This window comes from Numenius arquata, chromosome 14 (genome assembly GCF_964106895.1).
Source record: "Numenius arquata chromosome 14, bNumArq3.hap1.1, whole genome shotgun sequence".
Classification (NCBI taxonomy): domain Eukaryota; kingdom Metazoa; phylum Chordata; class Aves; order Charadriiformes; family Scolopacidae; genus Numenius; species Numenius arquata.
The window spans coordinates 14,277,391-14,301,187 of NC_133589.1; the positions used below are offsets into that span (position 1 = coordinate 14,277,391).

At 34.3% G+C, this 23,797-nt stretch overlaps 1 protein-coding gene across 10 annotated transcripts in view; it reads right to left on the reverse strand.

Annotated features, from left to right (window-relative positions):
• The window catches only part of RBFOX1 (RNA binding fox-1 homolog 1), a 1,256,716-nt gene that overhangs the window by 1,468 nt on the left and 1,231,451 nt on the right, over positions 1 to 23,797 (reverse strand). For all 10 annotated transcript variants that reach the window (XM_074158514.1, XM_074158522.1, XM_074158519.1 and 7 more), the window contains one exon: positions 1 to 56. This exon is cut by the window's left edge and continues 20 nt beyond it. In XM_074158514.1, coding sequence (XP_074014615.1) covers positions 1 to 56 — 56 coding nt within the window. The remainder of the gene's footprint in view (positions 57 to 23,797) is intronic.

The window sequence follows — 23,797 nt, forward strand, 5'->3', positions numbered from 1 at the left end:
TGGCTGCTGGAGCAAGTGTGTGGTGGTAGGGGTCTGCAGCATAAACTCGTCCGTAACTGAAAAGAAAATAAAGTTAAAGATTAATGGAAAAAAATGTTAAAAACAGGTATTACCAATATTAACAAAATGATTGTAATGAAATATTACATTCTATCCAAACTCATTACTAATAAACTTACTTGGCAGTTTCAAAAGCAATATCCTTTGGGAAACGTTAAGGTTACGAATGACAATAAACGTGTAATTAGCTTTACTGGATCAGCATCAGGCTAAGGAGAGTGGCTGCAGAACAATGGCAAGCACTTGGCTTTAAGGAACAAGCTCATTGCACACTCCTGGTCTTTCTATAGAAGAGACAGAGTGCCATCCTAAGCCATGATACCTGCACAGCTGAAGTCTCAATTTTCAGGCCAAGTTCCTGCTACAACCAGGCAAAGACAGCAATGTGAAAATCAGATTTTTGTCATTTCTCCCCATTCAAAATCCTTATAGTTGAAACTACTTCAAAGCTCCTTTACATGTCAATTTGCTGGCCCAATGGTGTATTTCTCTTCACCTTGAAATACATTGCTTTACTTCACAGTCCAATGCAGTTACCATTAGTGAGATGGACATATCAACTAGATACACATTTCACTCAATGTATCTAACATTTTTTTCTGTAATCAAAGAATTACCATTTGATATCAGGTGTCACACATAATAACAAAAGCAATCTTGAAATTATAGTGGTGTCTTGCATACAAGGACTAATGTAGTAAACAAGTTAATTTTTAAAAATACACTTGATTTATCTCTCTCAAAAAAACCCATTATAACCTCAGAGTGGGCTCATTCTGTATAACTACCTTTATTTTTCAGATACAAATACAAACTTACTGTTTTTGAAAAGAGGATAGTTGTTCTATTTTTATTATCATGTATTTGCTCCTCCACAAGTGCAATCTGATTAGCCGATTCCTAGATAATCAGCTGAGGGAAAGCTGAGAAAGGAACGTTTCCATGGCATATGCAATCCTCCACCATCCACTACTGTGGGTCCTGGATGTGAGGTTGAGAAAATGTCCAAATTATCTGACCTAGACATTCCTACCTACCCAGTGATTTCTTTCAAGGAAGGAGCAGAAATTACATTATACAAGATAAGTCTTTTTTACTCCATTTCACTGAGCCAACATTTACAAGAGTATGAGGGATTCTTTGCATATGGAAGTCCCAGTAAACCACTTCCTGGGACAACTGTGCTATCTAAAGGCAAAAGGGTTCAGCACTGAAAAGGCAGAGACTTTACATTAAATGTCTCTTACTCTCTGACCAAGCCTAGGGTCACAGATTTGCACAAGTTAGATGCTTTTCCGTTTCCAAGGATATATAACCACACATCTTGAAAAAAAAAAAAAAAAAAGTAGAAAAAAGTTCAGGAAGTACAAACTTCAAAGTGTACATCGTGAATAAGTCAATCTTCTTCCAGCAACGTTTTGAGAAAATGTGTATCTATATTCTTATAAAGATTCTATGGCAAAATCTGGATGTTTCACTACAAAGTACAACCATAGTAGCTGAATGCCTTCAGTTGTACTGTCTTGTTTACTTAGTAAATTCAACTTTCTATTAAGGGATACTACATTAAAAAGCAGTCAATCTACTAAAGCAATAAAAGAACCACAAGTTCATAAATGTGAGCTCTATATCCTATGTTTACTTTAGATTTGGGCAGGGAGGTCCTCATAGCTATCAAAGATACACATGAATATCCAAGGGAAGCAGCATGTTGGACAATCACCTTCTATCTCAGGGTCCCAAACTCAGAAAAGCATGTGTAAAAGACTCATTTAAAACATATTAATTCCTCTTTTGCATCCAATATATTGATGAGTGAAGGATTAAATTTATATATCGATTCCATTTAAATACTTGGTATCCATGAATAACTGTCTTTGGAAATTATCCAAGGCAGTTAACAATAAAGAAACTGGGCAGTTCCCACTGAAAAAAACAGAAGGCAAAATGGCTCAGATCAGCCTATGCTGGGTAAATGACTCTTGGTGATCCTTTGAGATGGAACAGGGGCATAAGAGTTCTTCAAGCAGGTTTGACACTGACCCTGTACTCTGGGGCCTCTTTGGTTGGAAGAACTTCCATAAACTTAGCCTTTGTAATGCTCCGCGTTATAATGCTTAGAGATTTGAAATAGAGAAGGCTCTGGGGAGACCTTGTAACAGCCTTCCAGTACCTGAAGGAGACCTACAGGAGAGATGGGGAGGGACTCTTGATCAGGGAATGTAGTGATAGGATGAGGGGTAACAGTTTTAAACTGAAAGAGGGGAGATTTAGATTAGATATTAGGAAGAAATTGTTTTACTGTGAGGGTGGTGAGACACTGGCCCAGGTTGCCCAGAGAAGCTGTGGATGCCCCAGCCCTGGAGGGGTTCAAGACCAGGCAGGATGGGGCTTTGAGCAACCTGGTCTAGTGGGAGGTGTCCCTGCCCATGGCAGGGGGGCTGGAGCTAGATGATCTTTAAGGTCCCTTCCAACTCTAACCACACTATGATTCTATGAAAATACTTAGCTTTGATAGTAGCCATAACAGAACCTTGTATGTCTTGTTCATCTACATTGAAGTGAAGAAGACACCTTATTTTAATCTGTATGCCCGTTTGTAAAGTCTGGGAATCCATTTTAAACGTTATAATTTTAATTCTCTCAAGCCAAATCTCATTCAAACAGTAAGAAAACATCTAGAAAGGGAAAATGATTAATTTAAAGCTAGACTTGTTTCCAGCACTATAAATTTCCCTCATGTCCCTAGTAACACGGTGGAGGAATTGCATGTACTATTATTATACATGCTTTAATGTCATGACGATTATTCAGGCAATGGAAGTCAGTATATTTTCAAATTTGTTTTTGTTTTTTGTTCTGAGTATCTGGTATTACTGCGGTACTGAGCAAGGACTGTAAATTTAGATCTGTAAGAATTACAATAGTTTTGGTCTAGCGAAAACCATTAACTAGTGGGACTTGGAGTTTTTTGTTTCCACCGCTCTGATCCATTTCCTGCAGTAAGGCTGCATTTTAACTGCATCCCATTCCTGCAGGATCCTTGACTATGTCACAGTGTCCCACAAAACTGGAACTCTTATGGGTCACCCATGGCAGGGGATTAAGTGACCTAAATGCAAGGGCCACGTGTAAGGAAGGAACAAGCCTGAATACATAGTGCTCAGGCTTTATCAAATTATTAGTATATTTAACCCAACTATTGAAGTAACTAGCAAGTTTACAACACTGATGTGATAAAACATGTTGCTAATAATACTGCATCAATATTTTACAAAAATTTGGACAACTAAGAGGAAAATACATATAAAAAAACCATTAAGCAATTTCAAAAGACAGAAAAAAATGACTGTTTCAACCCAGTATTTACTTCTGAGTACATTTTTATTACTGTTTTGCCAAAGTAGTAATAACTTACTGTCAGTGTTTCACACATTTTTTTCATCCTACTGGGTAAACCATATTTCTTCCTTAAAACAAGAGTTGTGAAGTAATCCTAATATGAAAACTATGACCTAAGTTAATCTTTACTCCTCAAAAAGAATGTTTTACATTTATAGTATGATAATGCTGAAGTTTGTACTGATATATTAACATAAAAATGATATTTCAGAATTAGCAATGCTTATATTCTTGTTAAAATAAGAAACACTTCTTCCTTTTCTTTTACAGGATATTGAAATTCCACTTGAACAAATGTGTGCAATGTAAACATAACGTAAAATAAAATGTAAAAAGTATTCTTCCAAATCTTCTGTAAAAGAAAATAAAGTATATAAAATTAATTGCAAAATTCTCATTCTCGCACTGTCCTTAATACACTTGACATATGTAAGCACAAACATGGAAGAATATATTTCTAAAGGGGAGAGAACACACGCTCAGATATTATCTGGGAAAAAATGCATTGAAATTCCTCTGTGATGAATAGACTTTTTTTTTCTCCTCAGGGTGACCTCTACCTTCAGAATATGATGGTTTTATTATGATTAATAAATTTCATTTCCACAGAGGAAAGGAACAGTGTCAGCTTAAACTTAAAGCAAGTGGGTTTCTTTTTAAATGCTAATTTTTAAACACGCCCTTGCATGACACCAAATTTAGAAGCTCAGAAGGTTAGCAGAATAGATTCTGATTTCTATGCTGAAAATAGTAAGAAGGATTTAAACTATATTGTCACACCGAAAATCAGTAAGCTAGTTCAGTCACATAGTCATTGGTTCATTTATTCACTATTATGCCAGAATGCTTATTTCTCATTAAAATTAGTGGCATTTAAATGCTTTGTGATAATTTGCACTGGAAATAATCATTATAGGTAAACAAATTACTAAAATTTAGGACATGCAAATGGCAAAGTATTTTGAATAAATTAATAGTCAATGTGATTATCTGCGTATTTTACAAAATGTTAAATCAGTGTATCAAAACCAGTGTGTGCACTCACAAATTCTTGTTTAAGAACACATCTGATGAACAATTTTGATGCACCACTAATTAAGGTAAATCCCACTATTTTCCAGTATATCTGGAATAAGTATTCAGGACATAATGGGGGCGGGCGGTGAAGTTTGAAAGTTTGCTAGCATTTTGTTACCATACTGGCACTGGTTCTGAACTAGTTGGAATGACATCTTACTGGGAAATAACTGAGGAAAAAAAATATCAGTGTAGCCATGCTAACATCTGTAAATGCAGCTTTAAATTATTCACCCAAAGCTCACTGTATTGCAAGTTCTTCTTTACTCATGCTGTCTCAATTTCTTCAATCATTTTCAGTACAGGGTTTAAAACTGCCAAAATACTATGCGAAAGGACAATTTGTTGTCCACTGCACAAATAAAAAAGGAGAATTAAAAATGGTAACTGGTTTTGAGATTTATTTTAATAGGGTCCTTGAAATTGAATCTTTCTCTTTAAATCATCAGTAGCAAGTATTGCTGAAGTCTCTAAAAATAGGGAAAGTATGTGCCTCTCTAATTCTAACTTCCATTTTAGGGTTTTAAATTCTTTTGTACTATGGCTGTATTTCCATACACCTCCAGGACAGACAGTGGAGCTCTGATACTGGAGACATCTGGAAGCTCCTTAATAGTATACATATTACAGGGTTTAATAACAAGCAGAATTTCACGGTAGGGAATATGAACCAAGTTAACACAATTATCCTCGAATCATTTGAGAACTGCAGAAGGAGAATTTTAAACATGAATTTATTTTTTAGGAATTTGATGTGCGTATCTTTCTGATCATTATCATTTCCCCCCCATTTTTTTGAAGTCTACATATTGCTAGAAGAACTATAGAAAATGATGAATCTGTTTAAAGAAATATAAAGAGAGAAGTTAAAATGCAGTACTACCTCAGCTAAATCTAACTATAATAATGAATAATATATAATAAATTATTCCAGTAACTAACATCTTGCTCTCTCTTCTGGTCACATAACTACGATGATGCCAAGACAGACAACTTGAGCAGAGCTCCTTTGTGCACCAGTTACACACCACAGTGCTAAGCAGTATTTTAACCTCAGTGGGCCAACACTGTGCAGCAGTGGCAGTCCTTTAACTTAAAATTCTTTACTACAGTAGGACAGTATCTGCTTACGGTGCTCAAAGCATGGGCAACCAATCAATTTATTTCATTTTGTATATTAATACCATGCAACTTCACGCATTTCAATCACCTGAATGAGCAGTGAGTTTCTCTATATATCTCAGAAGGCAATAAGAAAAGATGTCTATCCTAAGATTTATTTAAGGCCAAGGAAGATTATCAAAATCTGCTGATAAAAACAGTTTCTAGAAATTTCCCTTGATTGTAAAGGTTAAGAATGCTAAAATCCTCTATGCAAAGTTTTAAATGCACAACTATCAAACAGTAAGATAATGATCCGCAAGGGAAGGCCCATAAAATATTTTGTTGCATAACATTTCCCATGCTTTAGATATTTGTGATGTAGAGTAGAGAAAGAATTGGGAAGATGCAGTAGAGACAGCACAATGAAACAATGAAACACCTCTAAGGTATACTGCAGTGCTGGACTCCTGTATACCTTGAATGCCACGAGGGATTTCATACTAGTATCATATTATCATTCCCAGGTTTTCACAGAGATGAAGAAACTTGACTACAGTCTACCATAAGGGATATGGCGATAATAAAAGATTTCCATGAAGGGATCTTCATAAATACGTCATTGATCAAATATTAAAAGCAGTCTTTACTTTTTCCTGCAGGTTGGAGCAAGAAGAAACTTGAGAAGCCTATTTCGAATTTTCTATATGCAGAGATTAATTTCAAATTCTTAACTGTTTACTTATTTGTGTCATGTCTGAATTTGGCCATTCAATTTTCTTGCTAATTGATAGGCACGTTTTGCAGAAATTTTGGTCATTGATGCTAGGACCTGATTTTAATTTTTATTTCTGTATGCCAACCTGTAGCTTCTTTTGAAGATTCTTAGATGTTTACAGCCATCCAATGCTGAGCTGCTGCCTTGTTAAACATTCAAATAAATACGATTGATATCAGTTAATTTGCAGACATATAGAAGTGCAGCAAACAGCAGCACAGGTGACTTCCCTCCTGAGCTGACGCTGAGTAACTGTTACGGAAAAATCCCAGGGACAGACCTCAGAGCTTAAAAGCTTTCTCTCAAGTTTCAGTCTTGCTGTCTGGATTTACACAAGTGTGGGGATTTCACTTGCTTCCTAGTTAAAAATCTAATATAATCCTGTGCTACCAGCAACACCTTTCCGTATAATCTCTACCCAAGAAAGTTACACTTTATACAAATTTCATTTAAAAAAAAACTGAGGAAACTGAGGCTTTCCATAAGGTGATACCTAAAAGCAGCTGTATTGCAATGAAAATCAAGTATTTCTTTGATCTGTAAAGCATTTTCCTATTACTATTACTGTTATATTTTGGGGCAATGAACCTTGAATAAATTATTATCTAGTTCAATAATAAATATACAGGGTACTTTGTTTATTAAATTTTCATGCAGTCTTTTGTGCTTGTGTGTAAAGTTCTGTAGTATGCAATCTTCTTATTTTTTAATACTTTAAATGTAATATGATAAAAACTGAATCCTTGCTTACTTAATGTACATACATGCACACATACATGCACACACACAAACCACCTTTCATGTGTACTATTTTCAGTCTGAGAAAAAAATAATCTGATTGCTTTATTAAAAAACAGTACAGAAGATGCACACATGCTTATATGCACTTGTTGAGAGCAAACACAGATTATACACTACTTCTGTTATCAAAGGAGCTTCACATTGCAAATCCTCCATTTACAAATCACAGAACCTCAGCTTTACTTAATCTTGTCATGTTGTCACATTTGACTAGCCATGCGAACTGACCTAGAACTGTAAGCACCGGGAAGGCAAGCTGTCAAAGAGATAACGACAAAGATGCCAAAAAGGGCTGCCAGTGTTTTCACTGGGTGAGAAAAAGGAACTAATCAAACTTCATGAAAGAAGAACAGAGGGTAATCAAAGTGTTTACTGATTTTTATCAACTGACCCAATAGCTGAACATCTTTACCACACAACTACCAAAAGCAGGGAAGCGGTAACAAATGGAATTCCATATAAGCAACTATTTACAGCAGCAGTAAACCCAAGTTTAAACTGCCAACATAAAGGACACTTGAATTTATAGAAGAAGTTTAATAATGTGCATTAGTACAACATTTCCTAGTTCTTCCAGAGCAAAAACTTCAGTAACTGCTATTTTTCACAGGGAAAAGCAGTACAGACTAAAATAAATACTGGCACAAAGACCTTACAGATGCTCCTTCATCTTCATGTTTTATCTTACAACATAATAATAAAAGCATCTCATAGAAAATGGCTATTTTCCCAGTCAAATCGCTTCATGAAGTGAAGTCAAACCCATAGGCAGCAATACTGAAAGGGGAGAACCTCTCACAACTGAACGTGTCTTTACACAATAATTCAAGGAGGCTGAAACTGTGTTTTTCCAAAGCAGTTTCTTTGAAAGAGTATAATCTGCTCAATATCTCCTACCAGATGCATGAGTAAGTCAATGAGATGTAGGCAAGCACGTATGGCAAAATTTTGACCAGCTACAATAATTTATGTACTGCAACAGAGGTGCACCACAACAGACACCTTAATCATTCTAAGCACTTTGTCAAATATTAATTTGCTTTTAAAGAAGTATCACCATGTTTGCTATTGTTTCATTAATTACATTTGTGGTAGTGTTAGTGTTGACAGGTTAATGATCGTATACAGGAAAACTGCAATGACTTCATCAATTGCGTTGTTTAAAAATTGCTAATATTGTGTTCAAACTATTTCAATAGCAAAAACTCCAATGTTTGCTTCTTTAAGCTGTCTGCTTTTAAGAAACATTTTTCCTAGAGTTATAAAATTAAACCTTTCAGAATGTTTAATCTGTTTTGGAGACTGTATCTTTCTCCAAATGGAGGTCAATAACTTAATCTAGGACTGTCAACTTCTAAAGCTTTATAATGCATTTCTTTTGCACACACACACACAATCCCGCCTCCTGGGGATGATTCTGCTCAAATATGTAAATAAATACAGTCACAATTGGACAGATGCTATATCCACTTCCACCATACTTCATTCCAAATTCAGGTTTATATATACACTTGCCTCTCTCTTATTTCAAAATCATAAACTGCATATACACTTGGGAGAAAAATAATACCAGGCATGCAAATGCACTGGATTTTTTTGTTTGTTAATGGAAGTTGGATAACTGTTAAAAATTGGAGGAAGAAAGAAAGAGTGATATAAATGTAGAATAATGATCCTGCCCCATATTTACACAAAAATCGTAGAAGTAATACGCAGGTACATCCTCGAATGCACTTGGAAAAGACTCTAAAAAATATTTTTTTTTCTTTACAAACTATGAATTTCGCTCTTACAAAAACTAAAAGGAAAAAAAAATACATTGAGCACTGACTTAAATAATTAATAAAAAATGCTAAAGATTCAAAATGAAAGTACAATGTTTTGTAACCAACATGTAAATAAACCACGGGTTTATTCTGGGTCTCATTCTGATTTATTAGGAGCCTGGTAGAGCAAGATGCCCATTGCCCCCATCAGCCAGGAACCTCAGGATTAATTCTCCCCTAATGTACCCATTTTCAGAGATTTGCTAGAGCAAAGTCTTCAGACATCCTTATTAAAATTCCATCATCAAACTGATAGGAGGTTTCAGATAGTTTCCCTACCTCTTTTCTAGTTCAGGTCTGTTTGCAGACTCTTTAATCACGTCTGCCAGAGAAGATCTATCCCAGAAGCACAGAACTTCTCTTCTGAAGAGTAATTATTTTTAGCCTCCGAATGCTCTGGATGCAATCAAGAGTGAAATATTTTTAAATTTCCCATGGAAGTATCCCTCTGTCAGATACTTGAATGGGTTCTCTTTATATAATGTGCATGTAAGAACAGATACACATACATAAATAAAAATATGTATATGGACATACTAGCCGTTCATTAACACATTTATTTATTCAAGATTACTTTATTCACAATAAAGATATCATGTGGCTGAGGGCTAAGTATCCTCTGACAGGAATGATAAAATATTAGGAAGGGAAGAGGGAATATTATCAGCAGAATCACCCAAGACCTCCCATTTCCATTTGATGGTAAAGTTCTAACCAAAAGTTTACTTGTTATGTTATTGAGATCTACGAACACACACATTCTTTACAAGGAAACAATACAAACATACATATACTCACATTTCAAACATCGAGCATATTATCAGTATCTTTGCTTTATATCAATTTTACAAACACAGCTGAATTACTGTAATTGAGTCTAGGAGCACTAAAAAAAGCACTATAAAATTGTACTGTAGGTGTTCTGCACGCATCTGAAAAACCACAGGAAGGTTAACTTTCGTTCTAAAAGTTTACGTATCTCTATATATGTTCCATGTATTAAAGCACAAAACATCAGATAATTAGTTGAAAGTCAACTTACAGATTTGAAAAACCAAATGCAACTTTGGCTACTTGTACCACAGGAATATAGGCCAGAGAATTATTTTTTTATAAAGGCCAAAGTCCTTTAAATTCTATGACTTTAAATTCTATGACTTTGAATTCTATGACTTAGGTATACGAGAAACAGCAAACACAGGCTTTCATTAGCTTTCTCCTTCAGATCATATTTCAAAAAAGGCACCTACAGTCACCTATGATGGATATGTTTATCATAAGCTCAAAAAATACCTAAAAAAAAATACCTTATTGCTGAATCAATTCAACAGAGGTAATCAGCTGGTAAACTGAAAAGTTTTAACAAATAAACACAGAGATCCACTTCCTTCCATGTAAAGTTCACTGAATTTACTGATAAACAAGAGTGTTCTATTTCTGACTGGAATTCTAAAGCAGTGATGTATGGAATATGTATAATATAATCTTGGACACTTAAATTGTGTCTGAACTGAGGGGAAAAAAAAAGTCTCTATTAGAGAAATAATTATTGCTTAGAAGGGTTCACTCTGCAAAACAGGAAATTGTTTTCAGGACAAGAAAAATATTAAAGACCACATGTCTATCTCAAAAATTCCAAGTTAAAAAATTGCTAAAATAATTATATTTACTATTACTTAGCAAGGCCTAGATTTATAAATTATTAGCCTCCTTAATACAGCTCACTCTAGTCTGGAGCTGAGCAGGAAGCTCAAGGGAAATAATGAAAGCCAAAATCCAAGTCTACTGAGATCAAGAAAGTGTCAAATGTTGACTTATCAAAATGTACTCTCTTAATGATTTAGGACTTTGAAAAATCTTCTGTGTTAAATCAGGTTTTGTTACAGAAGAACTTTTCAGATTACCACCAAAAATGCTATGGATAGCATACAGATTATTAGAATTTTAGCATACTTTGGCTTTAGCTATGATCTTCTTTTTCATAAATAAATGTTCTTTATTTGTTTCTATGTAGGTCACTATGGCATAAACAGAACACTCTTCACCTTTCATTTATTTCTGCTAATGTAAAACACTATAAATAAACACTTCTTAATACCAGCATTTTGTGTCACACTAGGTACCCTTTCATCCTTCAATACAAGCAGCTTCTATGAACTCATTAAATTTTTGACATAACATTATTTGCAGAATATGTCCCGACACTGTTACTATTTATTTTGGCTTTTGATTTCTTACGTAGTGACATAATACCATCCTTACCTGAATTAAGACTAAGATTGTTCAAAGTCTATTGCTTAAAAGAGAAAAAATCCCTTGACATATTCAATATATTTATAAATTACCATTACCTTTTAAAAACATTGTTCATTCTTCTGTACCCATGGCTTACCACACGATAGTATATTAGCAAAGCAGCTAAGACTTTTTACTTACTAGAGAGCGATCCTCTGAAGACACAGACCCTCTCTCCCACTATCTTATCCATAGGATAGACTTTGTGAGTGCTTTAGGGTCTGCAGTACCCTTGTGGGCAATATTTGCCCCCAAAGAGTTGAAAAGAAAATAGTTAAATCTATAGCACTTACAATGTCCTACATACATCTGAGCCTCTTCTCTTTTCATTTGCTCTGTTTTGGCTTTTTTAAAGTCACAATCTTAATTGTACTGCACAGTAAGTATTTAGTAGAAGGTTTAACATATCCTTACTTTTCTAGGCCATATGATATTTAAACTGGAAATAAATATAGGCAGAACCTATAGACTCAAGCTATAAATTAATTAAACTATTCAAAGGATTTATACGATGGACTTTCCTATGCTTTCTCTTACGATTAAATGCAGCATGTGAAAAAGGATATTGAGACCTGGATGGATGCATCAAGAAGTATCAATGATTGTTACCTGCAGAGGTGTTACAAGAAATTTCATCTGCTGCAACGAAGACGAATTGATTTCTGCAAGAGAAGATAAAATTCACAATACTGCTTGCTGACTGGGAAATGTGCTAGCTGCCAATTGACTTAATGTTTACAGATGGGGTAGGGTAAGGGTGCTTAATTTTAATGAATGTAGCAAGAAAAAGTGTTGACGTATTTCAGTACTATAGAGTTTATAAGGATCATGAGGTAGACATGCTGGGATCTTTTAAATGAAATAATGGCAACATTTGGATATGGACTATGTACAAACTCTTGCATTGGAAGCTTCATGTTTAGTGTAACAGATATGTCAATATATTTATGAAGTCTAATAAAAATAAAACAATATTTATATTGATATAGATATTAAAGGGCACTACTGCAAAATATGTAAAAAGCATTTTTGAAAAAAATAATTGCAATTTACTTCGTGCATCTGAAAGGAGGATATTGAAAGTAAAATATTTTGCTTTTTATATGTCTAATACGATTGCAATCAGAAAATGAAATTTCTGCTATTTATTAAAAAAATGACATAGTATATTCTCATATACTGTCATCCAAATACATACAAAACTCTTTTGCAGAATCTTAGGAGAATAAACTAGAGATATGAGTAATTTAATATAAACCTTCTCTTGCAAAATTCTTTTTTAAACCAGGTAACATAAAAAGAGAAATGCTAAATACGCTAATATTTCAAAATGCAGAAAACTTCAGTACAGCACAAATCCTGATTTGTCCTTCCTGAAGTCAAAGCAAACAGGATTTGGGTTAGTGGAAACCATGGTTAAGGATTACCATCAAATGATTCCTTTATATGCATATATACAGCTTCCTTTATATTATTTTTGTGTTGTGTGGGATTAATAAAGAACTTGGCTGAAGTTTTAATACTTGGGTGCTATTTTACTCCAAATTACAAGTCGTTCCTCCAGCCTGCACTGCTAGTGCTAGGCATGGTGAAATACTGAGTTTTTCTGTTTTGCACAGCTTTAATGCAAGAGTCTACCAACTAGGAGCTAGAAGAAACTAGTTCTAGCTTGTACTGAGGACTACCTGGAAAACTTAGTTCTGCGAGATGATGTAAGCTCTGTTAAGCATGAAGTACTCTGAAGATCCTATCGAAAGCTATTCAGTTCAGGAGCAAACATCTCATAGAGGTAACAGAACCCTGAGGGGTTAGGACCTAAAAGAATAAAATCTAGTTCTATTACTTCACCTCCAAGGTATTAAAGAGATTTTAAATTCTTGATTAGAAATCTGTGAACCTTGTTACTTCGAAGTTGACATTTTGGGAAAAAGTAAAACAAAACAAAATAAGGAATCTGTAATCCATACTATAGGGACGGAGTTGATTAAGATCAAAAATAGTATCTGATCATTGCCTCCGCCCTTTCTCAGAGATACTAACCCCTGCCTTTTAATATGAATGAATTTAGTGATCAAACTTTATATACTTTCATTTTCAATTGGATGTACAGATTGGTAGTTTTGCTCTTTATTTTGTCATCTGCAGCAATTTCACAAACTAATGAGATCTACCTAGCATGTAATGCTAAAGAGATGAATTTTAAAAAATGAAGGGGGATAAATTTAGCATTATAAAAACAGAGCTACCCTGTATTTCATAGGTAATTTGTCACTGTATTTACTGCTATCACCTCTTTTATTATCACCTCTTGTGATAATTATATGGAAAGAAACAGGTAGATATTGGCCTAAAAGGGATTAATCTAGGAGCAATGCGGACTTACCAGCTACTATTTTACAGATAATCCTTTTGATTCATTTTGATGAAGTTACTAAACTGCCCTCTCATCTAAACGGAAAGACCACTCTTCCTTAAAAGCTGCCTCTAAAGCGGCTAGCTGAGAAACGCCTTTTCTTTATCTCTATTCAGAACATTTCTTGTTATGGAACATTGAGCCACAGATATTCTACCTTCAGATACCAAAGTACAAAATTATCTGCAAGAATAACATGCTGGTTTAGTTACTTACAGACAGACCCCAGAACACTAGCTGCTATTGTCTTTTGGAACCACAGATGTTATTGAAACTGTTCTGAAATCTTACTTTTTATTACCAGCTCTTTACTAATTACTGGCAAAAAAATTAAATTTAAAAAAATTAGCCTGAATTGATATCTATTTAAAAAACATCTGCCATAAACATTCCTTGTTATAATGTTTCAATTTACATAGGAAGATACTATTTTCCCTGTATTTGGCTTTTGTAAAATTCAATTCACAACTCCATTAATCAATTTTAAAAGTAAGGAGAAAGTTACATATTGGTCAGCATAGCAAATGTGAGAATGAAAAATAAAACTAGATGCTGGAGTTCAATAAGCCAGTTCATTTTTTTTTATAACTAATTAGGTGTTATTGTAACAATTACAATAAATTGTTTAATAGTTTGATGGCTTTAATGTTGTTCTAGTGGCAGGTTTTTATTTAGCTAAATTCTGTGCTATCGTTTACATAGACCTAGAGGGAGAACTGATAATCAGAGGTGTCACCATACAAATATATCACACCTGGCATCCAAAGCAGATATTATTCCTTAGTGCAGACAACGCCATAGTTTGAAAAAGGCGTCCTTCTCAGTTAAACTGATGCTGTGGTGCATCAGATTCTATCTGTCGTAAAGTACAGGAAAAGCAGACCTGGCAAAGGGCAGCTAACCTCGCTCAGTCCTATGCAAATGTAGGGTCGTTCCCTGTAAAGACCAATTTTATGCAGTAACTGTATAGAGCGTAGAAAGCTTAAAAAATTCACAAGTAAGGTATGGTGAAAGTTCATGATGCATTTTAGGTTGTTTTAATGTTCCTCATCACTTCTACAATTTTTATGGATTCGATAAGGTACAAGAAATATAAGTGGACCTAACTTTATTACACAATAAGCCCTGCTCAGTTATTAAGACACAGAATTGCTTCCATCAATTTAGTTTGTGTATTAACAAGTGCAAGTATAGAACAAAATTTTTACTGCTCATTGGTTTATATTTCAGATGTAAAAACCCACACGTTTAAAATCCTGAAAACTTTTTTTTTCTTTAAATAAAATTTTAAAAGTTGTTACTGAATGTAAGGGAGATAAACAGAAAAACAAATTGAAAGAGTAGTGTGACAAATACATTGATCTGAATGTATAGTTGGACACATTCAACTTGCCAGATATTCACACCCTGGGCTAAGTGAAATCCTTTTAAGTGCTGGACTGGCACCCTTTGGCAGCCTGAGCTCTCTGATGGAAACCCAGACAGTGCGGGTCACAAAAATGTACTTCTGGGACTTGAAATGGTTGTGTTCCATCTGAACAGCGATTTCCCAGGGGTAAACACTTCTGCATACTATTACTTCTCACAATCCTATATAGCAATTTCTTATTTCTTCTATTAAATTGAAAACTACCACAGATTTTTACCAGTATGGTAACTAAGATCTTTTTAAAGTTGGAAAAAAATGTTAAAACATTTGATGTATTTCCTGAATTTGGACAGAAACAGAAGGAGAGAACAGCAAAAGAAACAGTAAGTGATTTCTTGATCTTTCAAATTATTTTCGTGTTCAACTTTATCACCTGACTAAAAGCACCCTGTTCTAAATTAAAGCAGGTCACTGAACTGAAAGACTTAAATAATAAAGTATTAAGCCAAAATATTTAAGCACGTGAAGAACAGGAATTTAAGTGAAGCTTGACTAAGGTTATTCATTATATGCACTATTTAGTGAAAAATATTACTGATTACAAATTACTTCAGTAAATGTTATGTACTTACAGAAATTAGGCCCTCTGGACTGTGCAATTTTGTTTTATTTTTTATTTTTGTTTTAAATACCATAGCCTAATTTCTTCAGCATGTTTATACTACCACAAGTTAATTGAGGCATGAGTTATTTCATGAATATATTTTCTATGTACTTTCCCATACCAAAATGTTGCATCTACCCATTTTCAAGAAAAGCTGTCTTTTACAGTCTTGCTTCTGGCAAGTCACCTTAACTGTGCCAAACTAGTACAGAAGAAACTTCTCTACATTCATTCTAAAGCATACTAACCTGATACAGAAGCTACACGCATATCAACGCTGAATTTAAGCTTAGCTAAGGCTCTATATGTGAAACATAGTAGAATCATGCCAACAATTTGTAATTACTATGTAGTATTTCTAGCTTTTATTTCTACAGAAATCTTTTCTGTAAGCACGTTTAAATAATCTTGACTCTCTTTTAATGTACCTATTCTGTTAGTTTCAAGTTTGAGTTAATACTAATAATAACTCAGTTATCCATAAACATATACAACTTTTATCACATTTTCTACATCTAAATAGACTTTATTTTAAGATCAGTGGCTCCTTAAAGTAGAATGGAGCTCAGAAAGAGCAGAAGTTTATAAGAGATTGGGTGTGCAGCACAGGCCTAACTGCTAATCCTGCCTCACCTGTACATCATTTGACTACATCACTTCTAGTTGATATATTCAGAACTTGGAAGTGGAAGACAAGAAGAGATTCAAAGAATGGGTTTCAGATGGGCTTTTTTATGATTTGAGGGATCTCAAGGGGATCATCATGAGGACCATCATGAAGCACAATTCCAATATAATTTCAGGATATATTGTTACTCTGAGGGCTCCCCCTAAAAGTTTCCATATAGTCACCCCACCCTGGGACAGGACGTGCTCTTCTTTCTTTCTGTGCACTATTACATATTCCTGAAAAAGCATCAACCTACTATCACATTTTCCCTCCTACAGTCATCAGCCCTGCTATTCTTCAGATGTACAAAAGCACTCACAGCCGTGTCTGGGAAGTTTATATACTTAGGTCATTGTAGGTGTAAGAACCTATATTTGTACGGCACATGAGACAAATTACAAAGTGTTGTCTATGTCCTATCTTCTCCCTAAAAGGCTGGGTGACAGCTGTACTTTTCAACATTATTTATATTTTACACAGTACATGATTGAGAACAAAATTTTGACACACATTATTTCATCCATCACTCCCAGAAATTTTTAGTCCCTCTTTTTGACAACCCTGAGCTTCCATAAAATAGGAGCCATAATAGAAGTCAAGTGGGATTTTAAGAAATCAGGACTTCCCTGAAATTAATCACACTAACTGTAGGAAGTTTGAAACGTAAAAAAAATTATAATCCACTAATATACAGTGATTATGTTTCATATACCAGAATTCTTGGGCTTTGCTTCCTAACTTCACAAAACTAGAGATAAATTATCTTGCTTAACCCAGAGGTACAGTCCTCCCTCCCAAAAACATAGCAACTGCTGAAAACAGTGCAGAGCCCCAGAACACAGGAAATTAAGATGAAGGCGAATACAATACTGAGCAGATATTACAGTGGGAAGATTTAAACTATATGTAATCAGTTGACTTTTTCTGGTAAGAGCATGATGGGATTTACAAATACAGTCAGTATTTAGATTTCATGGATCAGAACCTCAGCTGGTAAAATTGATGCAGCTTAACTGAGAGCACTGACTTCACTGGAGCTACTCCAAATTGTATTCTCCAAGGTCCTGCTGCTAACTATATAGTCTAGCAATGATTTTTCCCAGAAGTGTTCTATGTGATAAGCCTACACATTGCTCCATTATATCATTAAAGATACTTTATTTTTCTTTCATGCTCTAAACTTTAAGGATTCGTCACTCTTGGAGTTTGGACTCCAATATTGAGGGCTTTTTTGCTATGAATTATAACATAGCAGACGGCTGGCTGCTTAAATAGTTTCTGTAATATTCAAGTATGGACAAAGTTTCAGAGTTTACCTCTAAAATCATTTTATGAAGTCCTCCCCAACTCCCTCCTTCTAGTGCCCTAAATTTAAATATCAAGGCTATCAAAGAATTTAAATTTTTAATATTAGTATAATAGCTATAATAATGTTGATTTTGCTATTATCTTGCTTTATATTCCCATTACTGTAAGATCAAAGTACATGATCATACTCATAGCATTTGAATCACAACACTAGACAACCAAACAACTTTACAGCCATACCTATAAGATATATTAAATGAAGTGAGAACAAAGCTATAAAGTTTGACTAACTTCTTCCATGTCAAGTTCTTTTTTTTCCTGCAGAATTGCTTGTTCAACCTGACTACTAATAATGATGGCAAGACAAAGAGGAAGACGCAGATATTCTGCTTTCACTTAGGTATTGCGCTTTCATTGCCTAAAGATCTCCCACCTCCATCATTCTTGACCATTTCATTAAATGCTCTTTTCTAAAATTTTGAAGCAGGCCTTGGCAGCGTGTAGAGTAAAGCCCTGCATCAAAAGAAATTAATGTAGCTACTTCTGCAAATATTCTCTCACAGAAAACACTGAAGCTCATCTTGACTGCTCAAGCAAAGGAAGCTCGTCCATCTGCCTGGACTCAGCTGCCACTCCAGAAGGTCCAGTGTCACCTCTGCCTGCATCGGTGTCTCACATGCTCCACCGTGTCTCACTTGGCCCCCGATCTTTGTTTCCAGGTGGCTTAACCAAGCCTTAAATTTGACTGCCAGGTTAGTCACCTTTAGGTTTAAACGAAGACCTTACTTTTTTTTTCCGCATGTATATGAAACATCTTATAGCAGTTTTGACAAAAAAAAAAGTTGTTCTTTAGGATACATAGGCAAAGTTTCTGCTCCCATTCCTGCTGTGCAGTATTCTTACAAACTGCTGGTTTGCCACAGGTGTGTTCCTAGCACATTAGCAACTTGATAAGCCCAAAAATACGTGAAAAAAAAATTCTATTTGAATACCTAATCAAATGCTTTAGACTCCTTTGAGGTGGGAAACACTACAGTAAAAACATGCAAGAGTGTAAATTGCCTTTTTCTTGATTAGTTTCACCTACATAGTTATTTTAAGTTTGTTCTTCTAATACTTCCTTACCTTGCCTAAAACACATTGCAAATTACATGGCTAATCCATACAGCCTATGTCCAGTTCATTCTATATTTTATCAATAACGTTTCATTCCTTCACCTCTCTCTGACTCCTTCACAATGCTCTTAATTCCTTCTTGCTGGTAAAGCACTTGCAGTGGAAGCACTCAGGTTGACAATACTTATAGCATGTTCTAATCTGCCTCTTTGTGGTCTATCAAGTCAATGATCTGAAAACTAAAAAGTGTGTAATTAGACACTGACATGTCCAAAGGAACTGTTATGGCCTATCATGTCACAGGCACTGACCCAATAGACTGTAACAGTTTTGGTCTGCTGGATTAGGAATCAATGTTTTAGTAACTCCCTAACTCTGCACTTACATAGTCTGCTGAATACAACACCCTTAAAAATTTTAAAGTCATACTTTCTTTCAATATCCTCTAAGAGTGAAGAAGCCCGTAGGAACTATTAAAAAGATAATTCCTACTTTAAAATGTTAACCAATCTATTTTCCCCCCTCTTTCTGGAGGAAAAACATGGACGAAAATGCATCATAGGAATCATTTATAACCACAGTTATTTACTATGAACTTTTATTTTAAAGTAAGAAACTCCCAAGTTAGAACTCATGCCGTATAACCTGATGTAAGCTAGATATATAAATCAAAATGAAAGCAAGGATATTGAAGGTGATATGTAAATGTTAAAATCGGTGCACTGCTTTTTTTAAAAAATGATAAGCATTTAACAGCTCACACTATGTTCAAAAAGAAACCAGCAGCAAAAGTACTCAGCACCTTTAAACTTGGAGCACTTTAGGAAGCCAGGTATGGAAATCTAGGCTTTAGTGTTCCTCTGCCTTCTCTCTCCATTTTTTCTTCATGATTTCCAGCATGTATGCCAAAGCATATTTTACAGTATTAGCCAAGCCTTTCCTTGTCTATGGGTATTCTTAACATATCCCTTGATATTACAGTGAAGGAGAATGGAAAGTACAGGAGAGAGAAGTAGAAGCAGGGTATGAAGAATACAAACTGACATGACAGAAGTTTCACAATCGGTGTTTACCACCATTCTAGGCCAGCAACCCTAAGCTTTTTCACTACTGTATTATCTCAGATTTGAACTAGTGGAATAGTTTTAATAGCTACATGGATAGTACATGAATACTGATATTCACACAGGTGAATCAAGGCTTCAAAGTATCTAAAAATATGTTAATTCTACCAAACATTAGAGGAATGTATTAAAAAAATCAAAGTATGTAAAGTAGCTTTCTAGTCTTGGTAGAAGATTATATTTTTATGAAATGTTATTGTTTGCCATGTTTTCCTACACTAATGCGACTCCCTGTATCTCCCCCAAAAAGCAGTATATCTACAATATTTTAGGATGAATCATGTTTCAATCATTAGAAAGTACTCTATGCAATAGATTTTTATTTCAGGAAATTTCTTTCAAATTGCTCTACATTAAACTCTCTGTTCATAGTGTTTTAAACTCTTTGATTATTTTTTTTCTCTACTATATTCTCTTTATTCATAATCATCCACTTTTACTTTCTAATTCCTTCACTAAAAGGTACTGTTATGGCTATAACATGAGTCATATACTCCAGTCCTTCCCCAACCTGAGATCTGAGTGATGAATATGGATTATGAAATATTAACATGATGCCAGTGATCCTATAGTTTGCCACAGATCAGATAGACATATAAAGACATACAAGTCCAATAGGTAGATGCCCAAATCCATTACCTCTGTAACAGCAAAATGAATGATTTGATTTTTATTTGCAATACTAGGGAATAAGCAAGCTTTAGCTACCATACACGATATCCAGAAAAAACTAGACCAATCAAACGTCACCACATCAAGCCTAAGTGTTTGAAGAATAAAAATGTTAGATATATGCTATATTACTGCTGTTACAAGAGATAAACACAACCTTTGTACCTGGTAAAGATGCTAAGTGATCCTTTTCATTCTCAAAATTTGAGTAGCTCAGGATATGGGCTATATGATTCTTGCTTATTTATCATCTTGTCCCCCAAATTCTCCATTTCTCAAGATTCAATTTGTATAGTAAAATTCAAAAAGGTTTGAAGGTTCCAGCTGGGAGTGGGAGAGTAAAATGATCGCTATATTCTATTCTTTTTCCTCTTCCAACCCAATTACTTCAGAAGTTAAAACAGTGTATAGAAACTCTTTTTCCTAAATTTTAAAAAGCACAATCATGAAATGAATGAAGTATTACATTTTAAGATATTTATCCTTCTATGAAATTATTTAATGGAAAATTAAATTCTGACTGAAGATTCTATTACGTATTATACGCTCTCAAAAACCTTAATTTTTAGTATGTATCACTAGTAAGAGCCTCAGTAAGAGAAAATAATTTGAATAAAACTATAGTGGTTTACATTGTTTATTCATGAAATAGAAGATCTTAAACTCTACAATATACAAAAATATCACCTCCATCTACAGAAGCTCACATTTTATAGTTTGTGTATTTTTATTGTTCATTCTAATTTATAACTAGATTAATGAGCACGTTTCCAATTAAATCAAATCTGTATCTATTTTATTTTAGGATCATCTGACCACAAATATTAATTATTACTCTCAACTACTTGCCCAAAGAGAACGGGAAAATACAATAAAGTATAACTTTGTAGACACTAATACTTTGACAAAAATTAATACTCCACATAGGCATGCTAAAAATGTAAACTATTAGAATACCAGGATGTTAATGGGAGTAAGATTTCAGATCTGGAAGATACCAACTTCCACATAATAAAATAATCTCCTGTCTCAAATTTCATACAAAATCCTATGTATGACCACAGAACATGTAGCACAAACTGAATGTGAAAAAAAAATTTAAATATTTTATACTACAAAGTGTTATGTACAAAATATTTTGGAATGTGCCTTATTTCCTTTTAAAAAAAGGTTAGGGAAAAAAAAAAAAAAAAAGAGTTCAGCTTCCAGTGATGAGCAATCTAATCCAGACAACAAAGAAGTCAATGGGAATCTTACCATTGTTTGTAGTGAGATTTAAATATGACACTGTATTAGAAAAAGGGAATTACGCTCAGAACAAAATACTTCTGTACATATGTATGTATATGTGTGTGTGCGGGTGCATGTGTGGGTGGGTGTCTGTGGTGGGTGATGGATGGGGAATGTGTGTATATATATGAATACACAATCGTACATATATAAACACACATAATTATCATTATTAAGTATAACAGGGTTAGCAAGCAGTACAAGTGAAATGACTGCCTTTCAGACAAGGCTAGTTTACTGTTATTGGGTTTTATTATACTACCATAAACACTTTCATAAATATTGCTGACAAATTTAATATGCAAGAAAGGAACATTTTTCTTACTCCGATCGAAGATGCAATAATCAAATCATAAAACACAAAACCAATAGCCAATCAATGTGAATAAGTCTGCCCATAGGCTTAATTCAAGCAAGCCATTCACTGAGCTATGTGATGGATCTGTCAAATCCCATACAGCGTTACAGACATACTAGCAACATCAAGTGAACATGCAATGACAAAATGACAATACGCCCCACTGCCATGCTTTGACTTGTTCTACCTCATAAATACAAAACTTATGACTTTGCTAGTTTCTCTTACTTCAGACTCGGACAGAAATCTAACAACTTTTATTTATTTATTTTTAAATATTACATGAAAGCTGAATAAAAGCTGTATGAACATTTTATTAACATCTGATTTAGTGTCTCTTGCACATCCTTACAATTATTTTTTCCAAACATTCACCGTTTAAAGAGTTTGGCAGGCAAAGCTCCAGAACGGTGAAGAACATATCTAGACCAGTAGGTCCCCTTTTATGAGTTATATGAATTGGAAAATTTATCAGAAATATTTTAAATATTCAAAAGTCAAAAATGATGGTTTTGGTCCACCTCTGCAAAGGGTTTCAAATCTTAAAATGCAATTTAGTATAATAAATCATAAAGTATAAAAATCCAATTCTAATTTTTTTGGAAGTTGTATTCAGTGATTATATTGCTTCATAAATAAAAAAAATGTACCTGTTTGTTTGTTTTTGTTTTACAAATCTAAGAAATGACTGGAGAAATCTGCAAGGTCTACCTCCGTTGTGAAATAGTTCTAGGAGTACAAGAATTGTCTTAACACGTACTTAGGGGTTTCTGTTGATTTGTTTCATGAGATTTCCTTGCCACCTGATTCTCCTCTATATATCTGTTCTTTGCCTATTTCCAGCAATATTTCCAGCTGTGACAAACAAGGATACCATTGCATTTCTTCACAATAGAGGTCTCTTACAGTGATCATTATCTATTGACTTCATGTATTGATTCCAGAGTCCCAAATCTTTCTGTTAACCTTTATTTTTAATTTACCAAAACATGACTCCAATCTAAAGATTTCCTCTTTCCATCTCCTGACTTAAGAAGCATGTCAAATATGGAACATTGCCATTCATCATGTATATGAGCTGTGATAAAAAAAATAAAGTTTTAAAATTTTTTTATATTAATATGAAGTAATATTTCCGTGATACGTCACTGCTTCAATAGTATATACTCACTGGTCCTCACTTCATTTTTCTGGGCATTGTTTACACATTAACAGTAAATACACTTTATGTGTAATTAAATTAAACAGGGGCTCAAATCAGCAGTAAATAAGAGTAGCGTATAAGGAGATGTGGAATCTTCAATATTGTCAGAGGCCAGCAGATGATTACTACACTGAGAAGAAAAGATACAAGCAGTTGTACTGAACTGTATTTCAGCACTTGCAATATTAGTAATTCACAAAAGTTGCTAAATTTAATTAATTAGAAAATGAATGAAAAGTTGATCAAATTAAGCAAACTGTAGTTGTGAG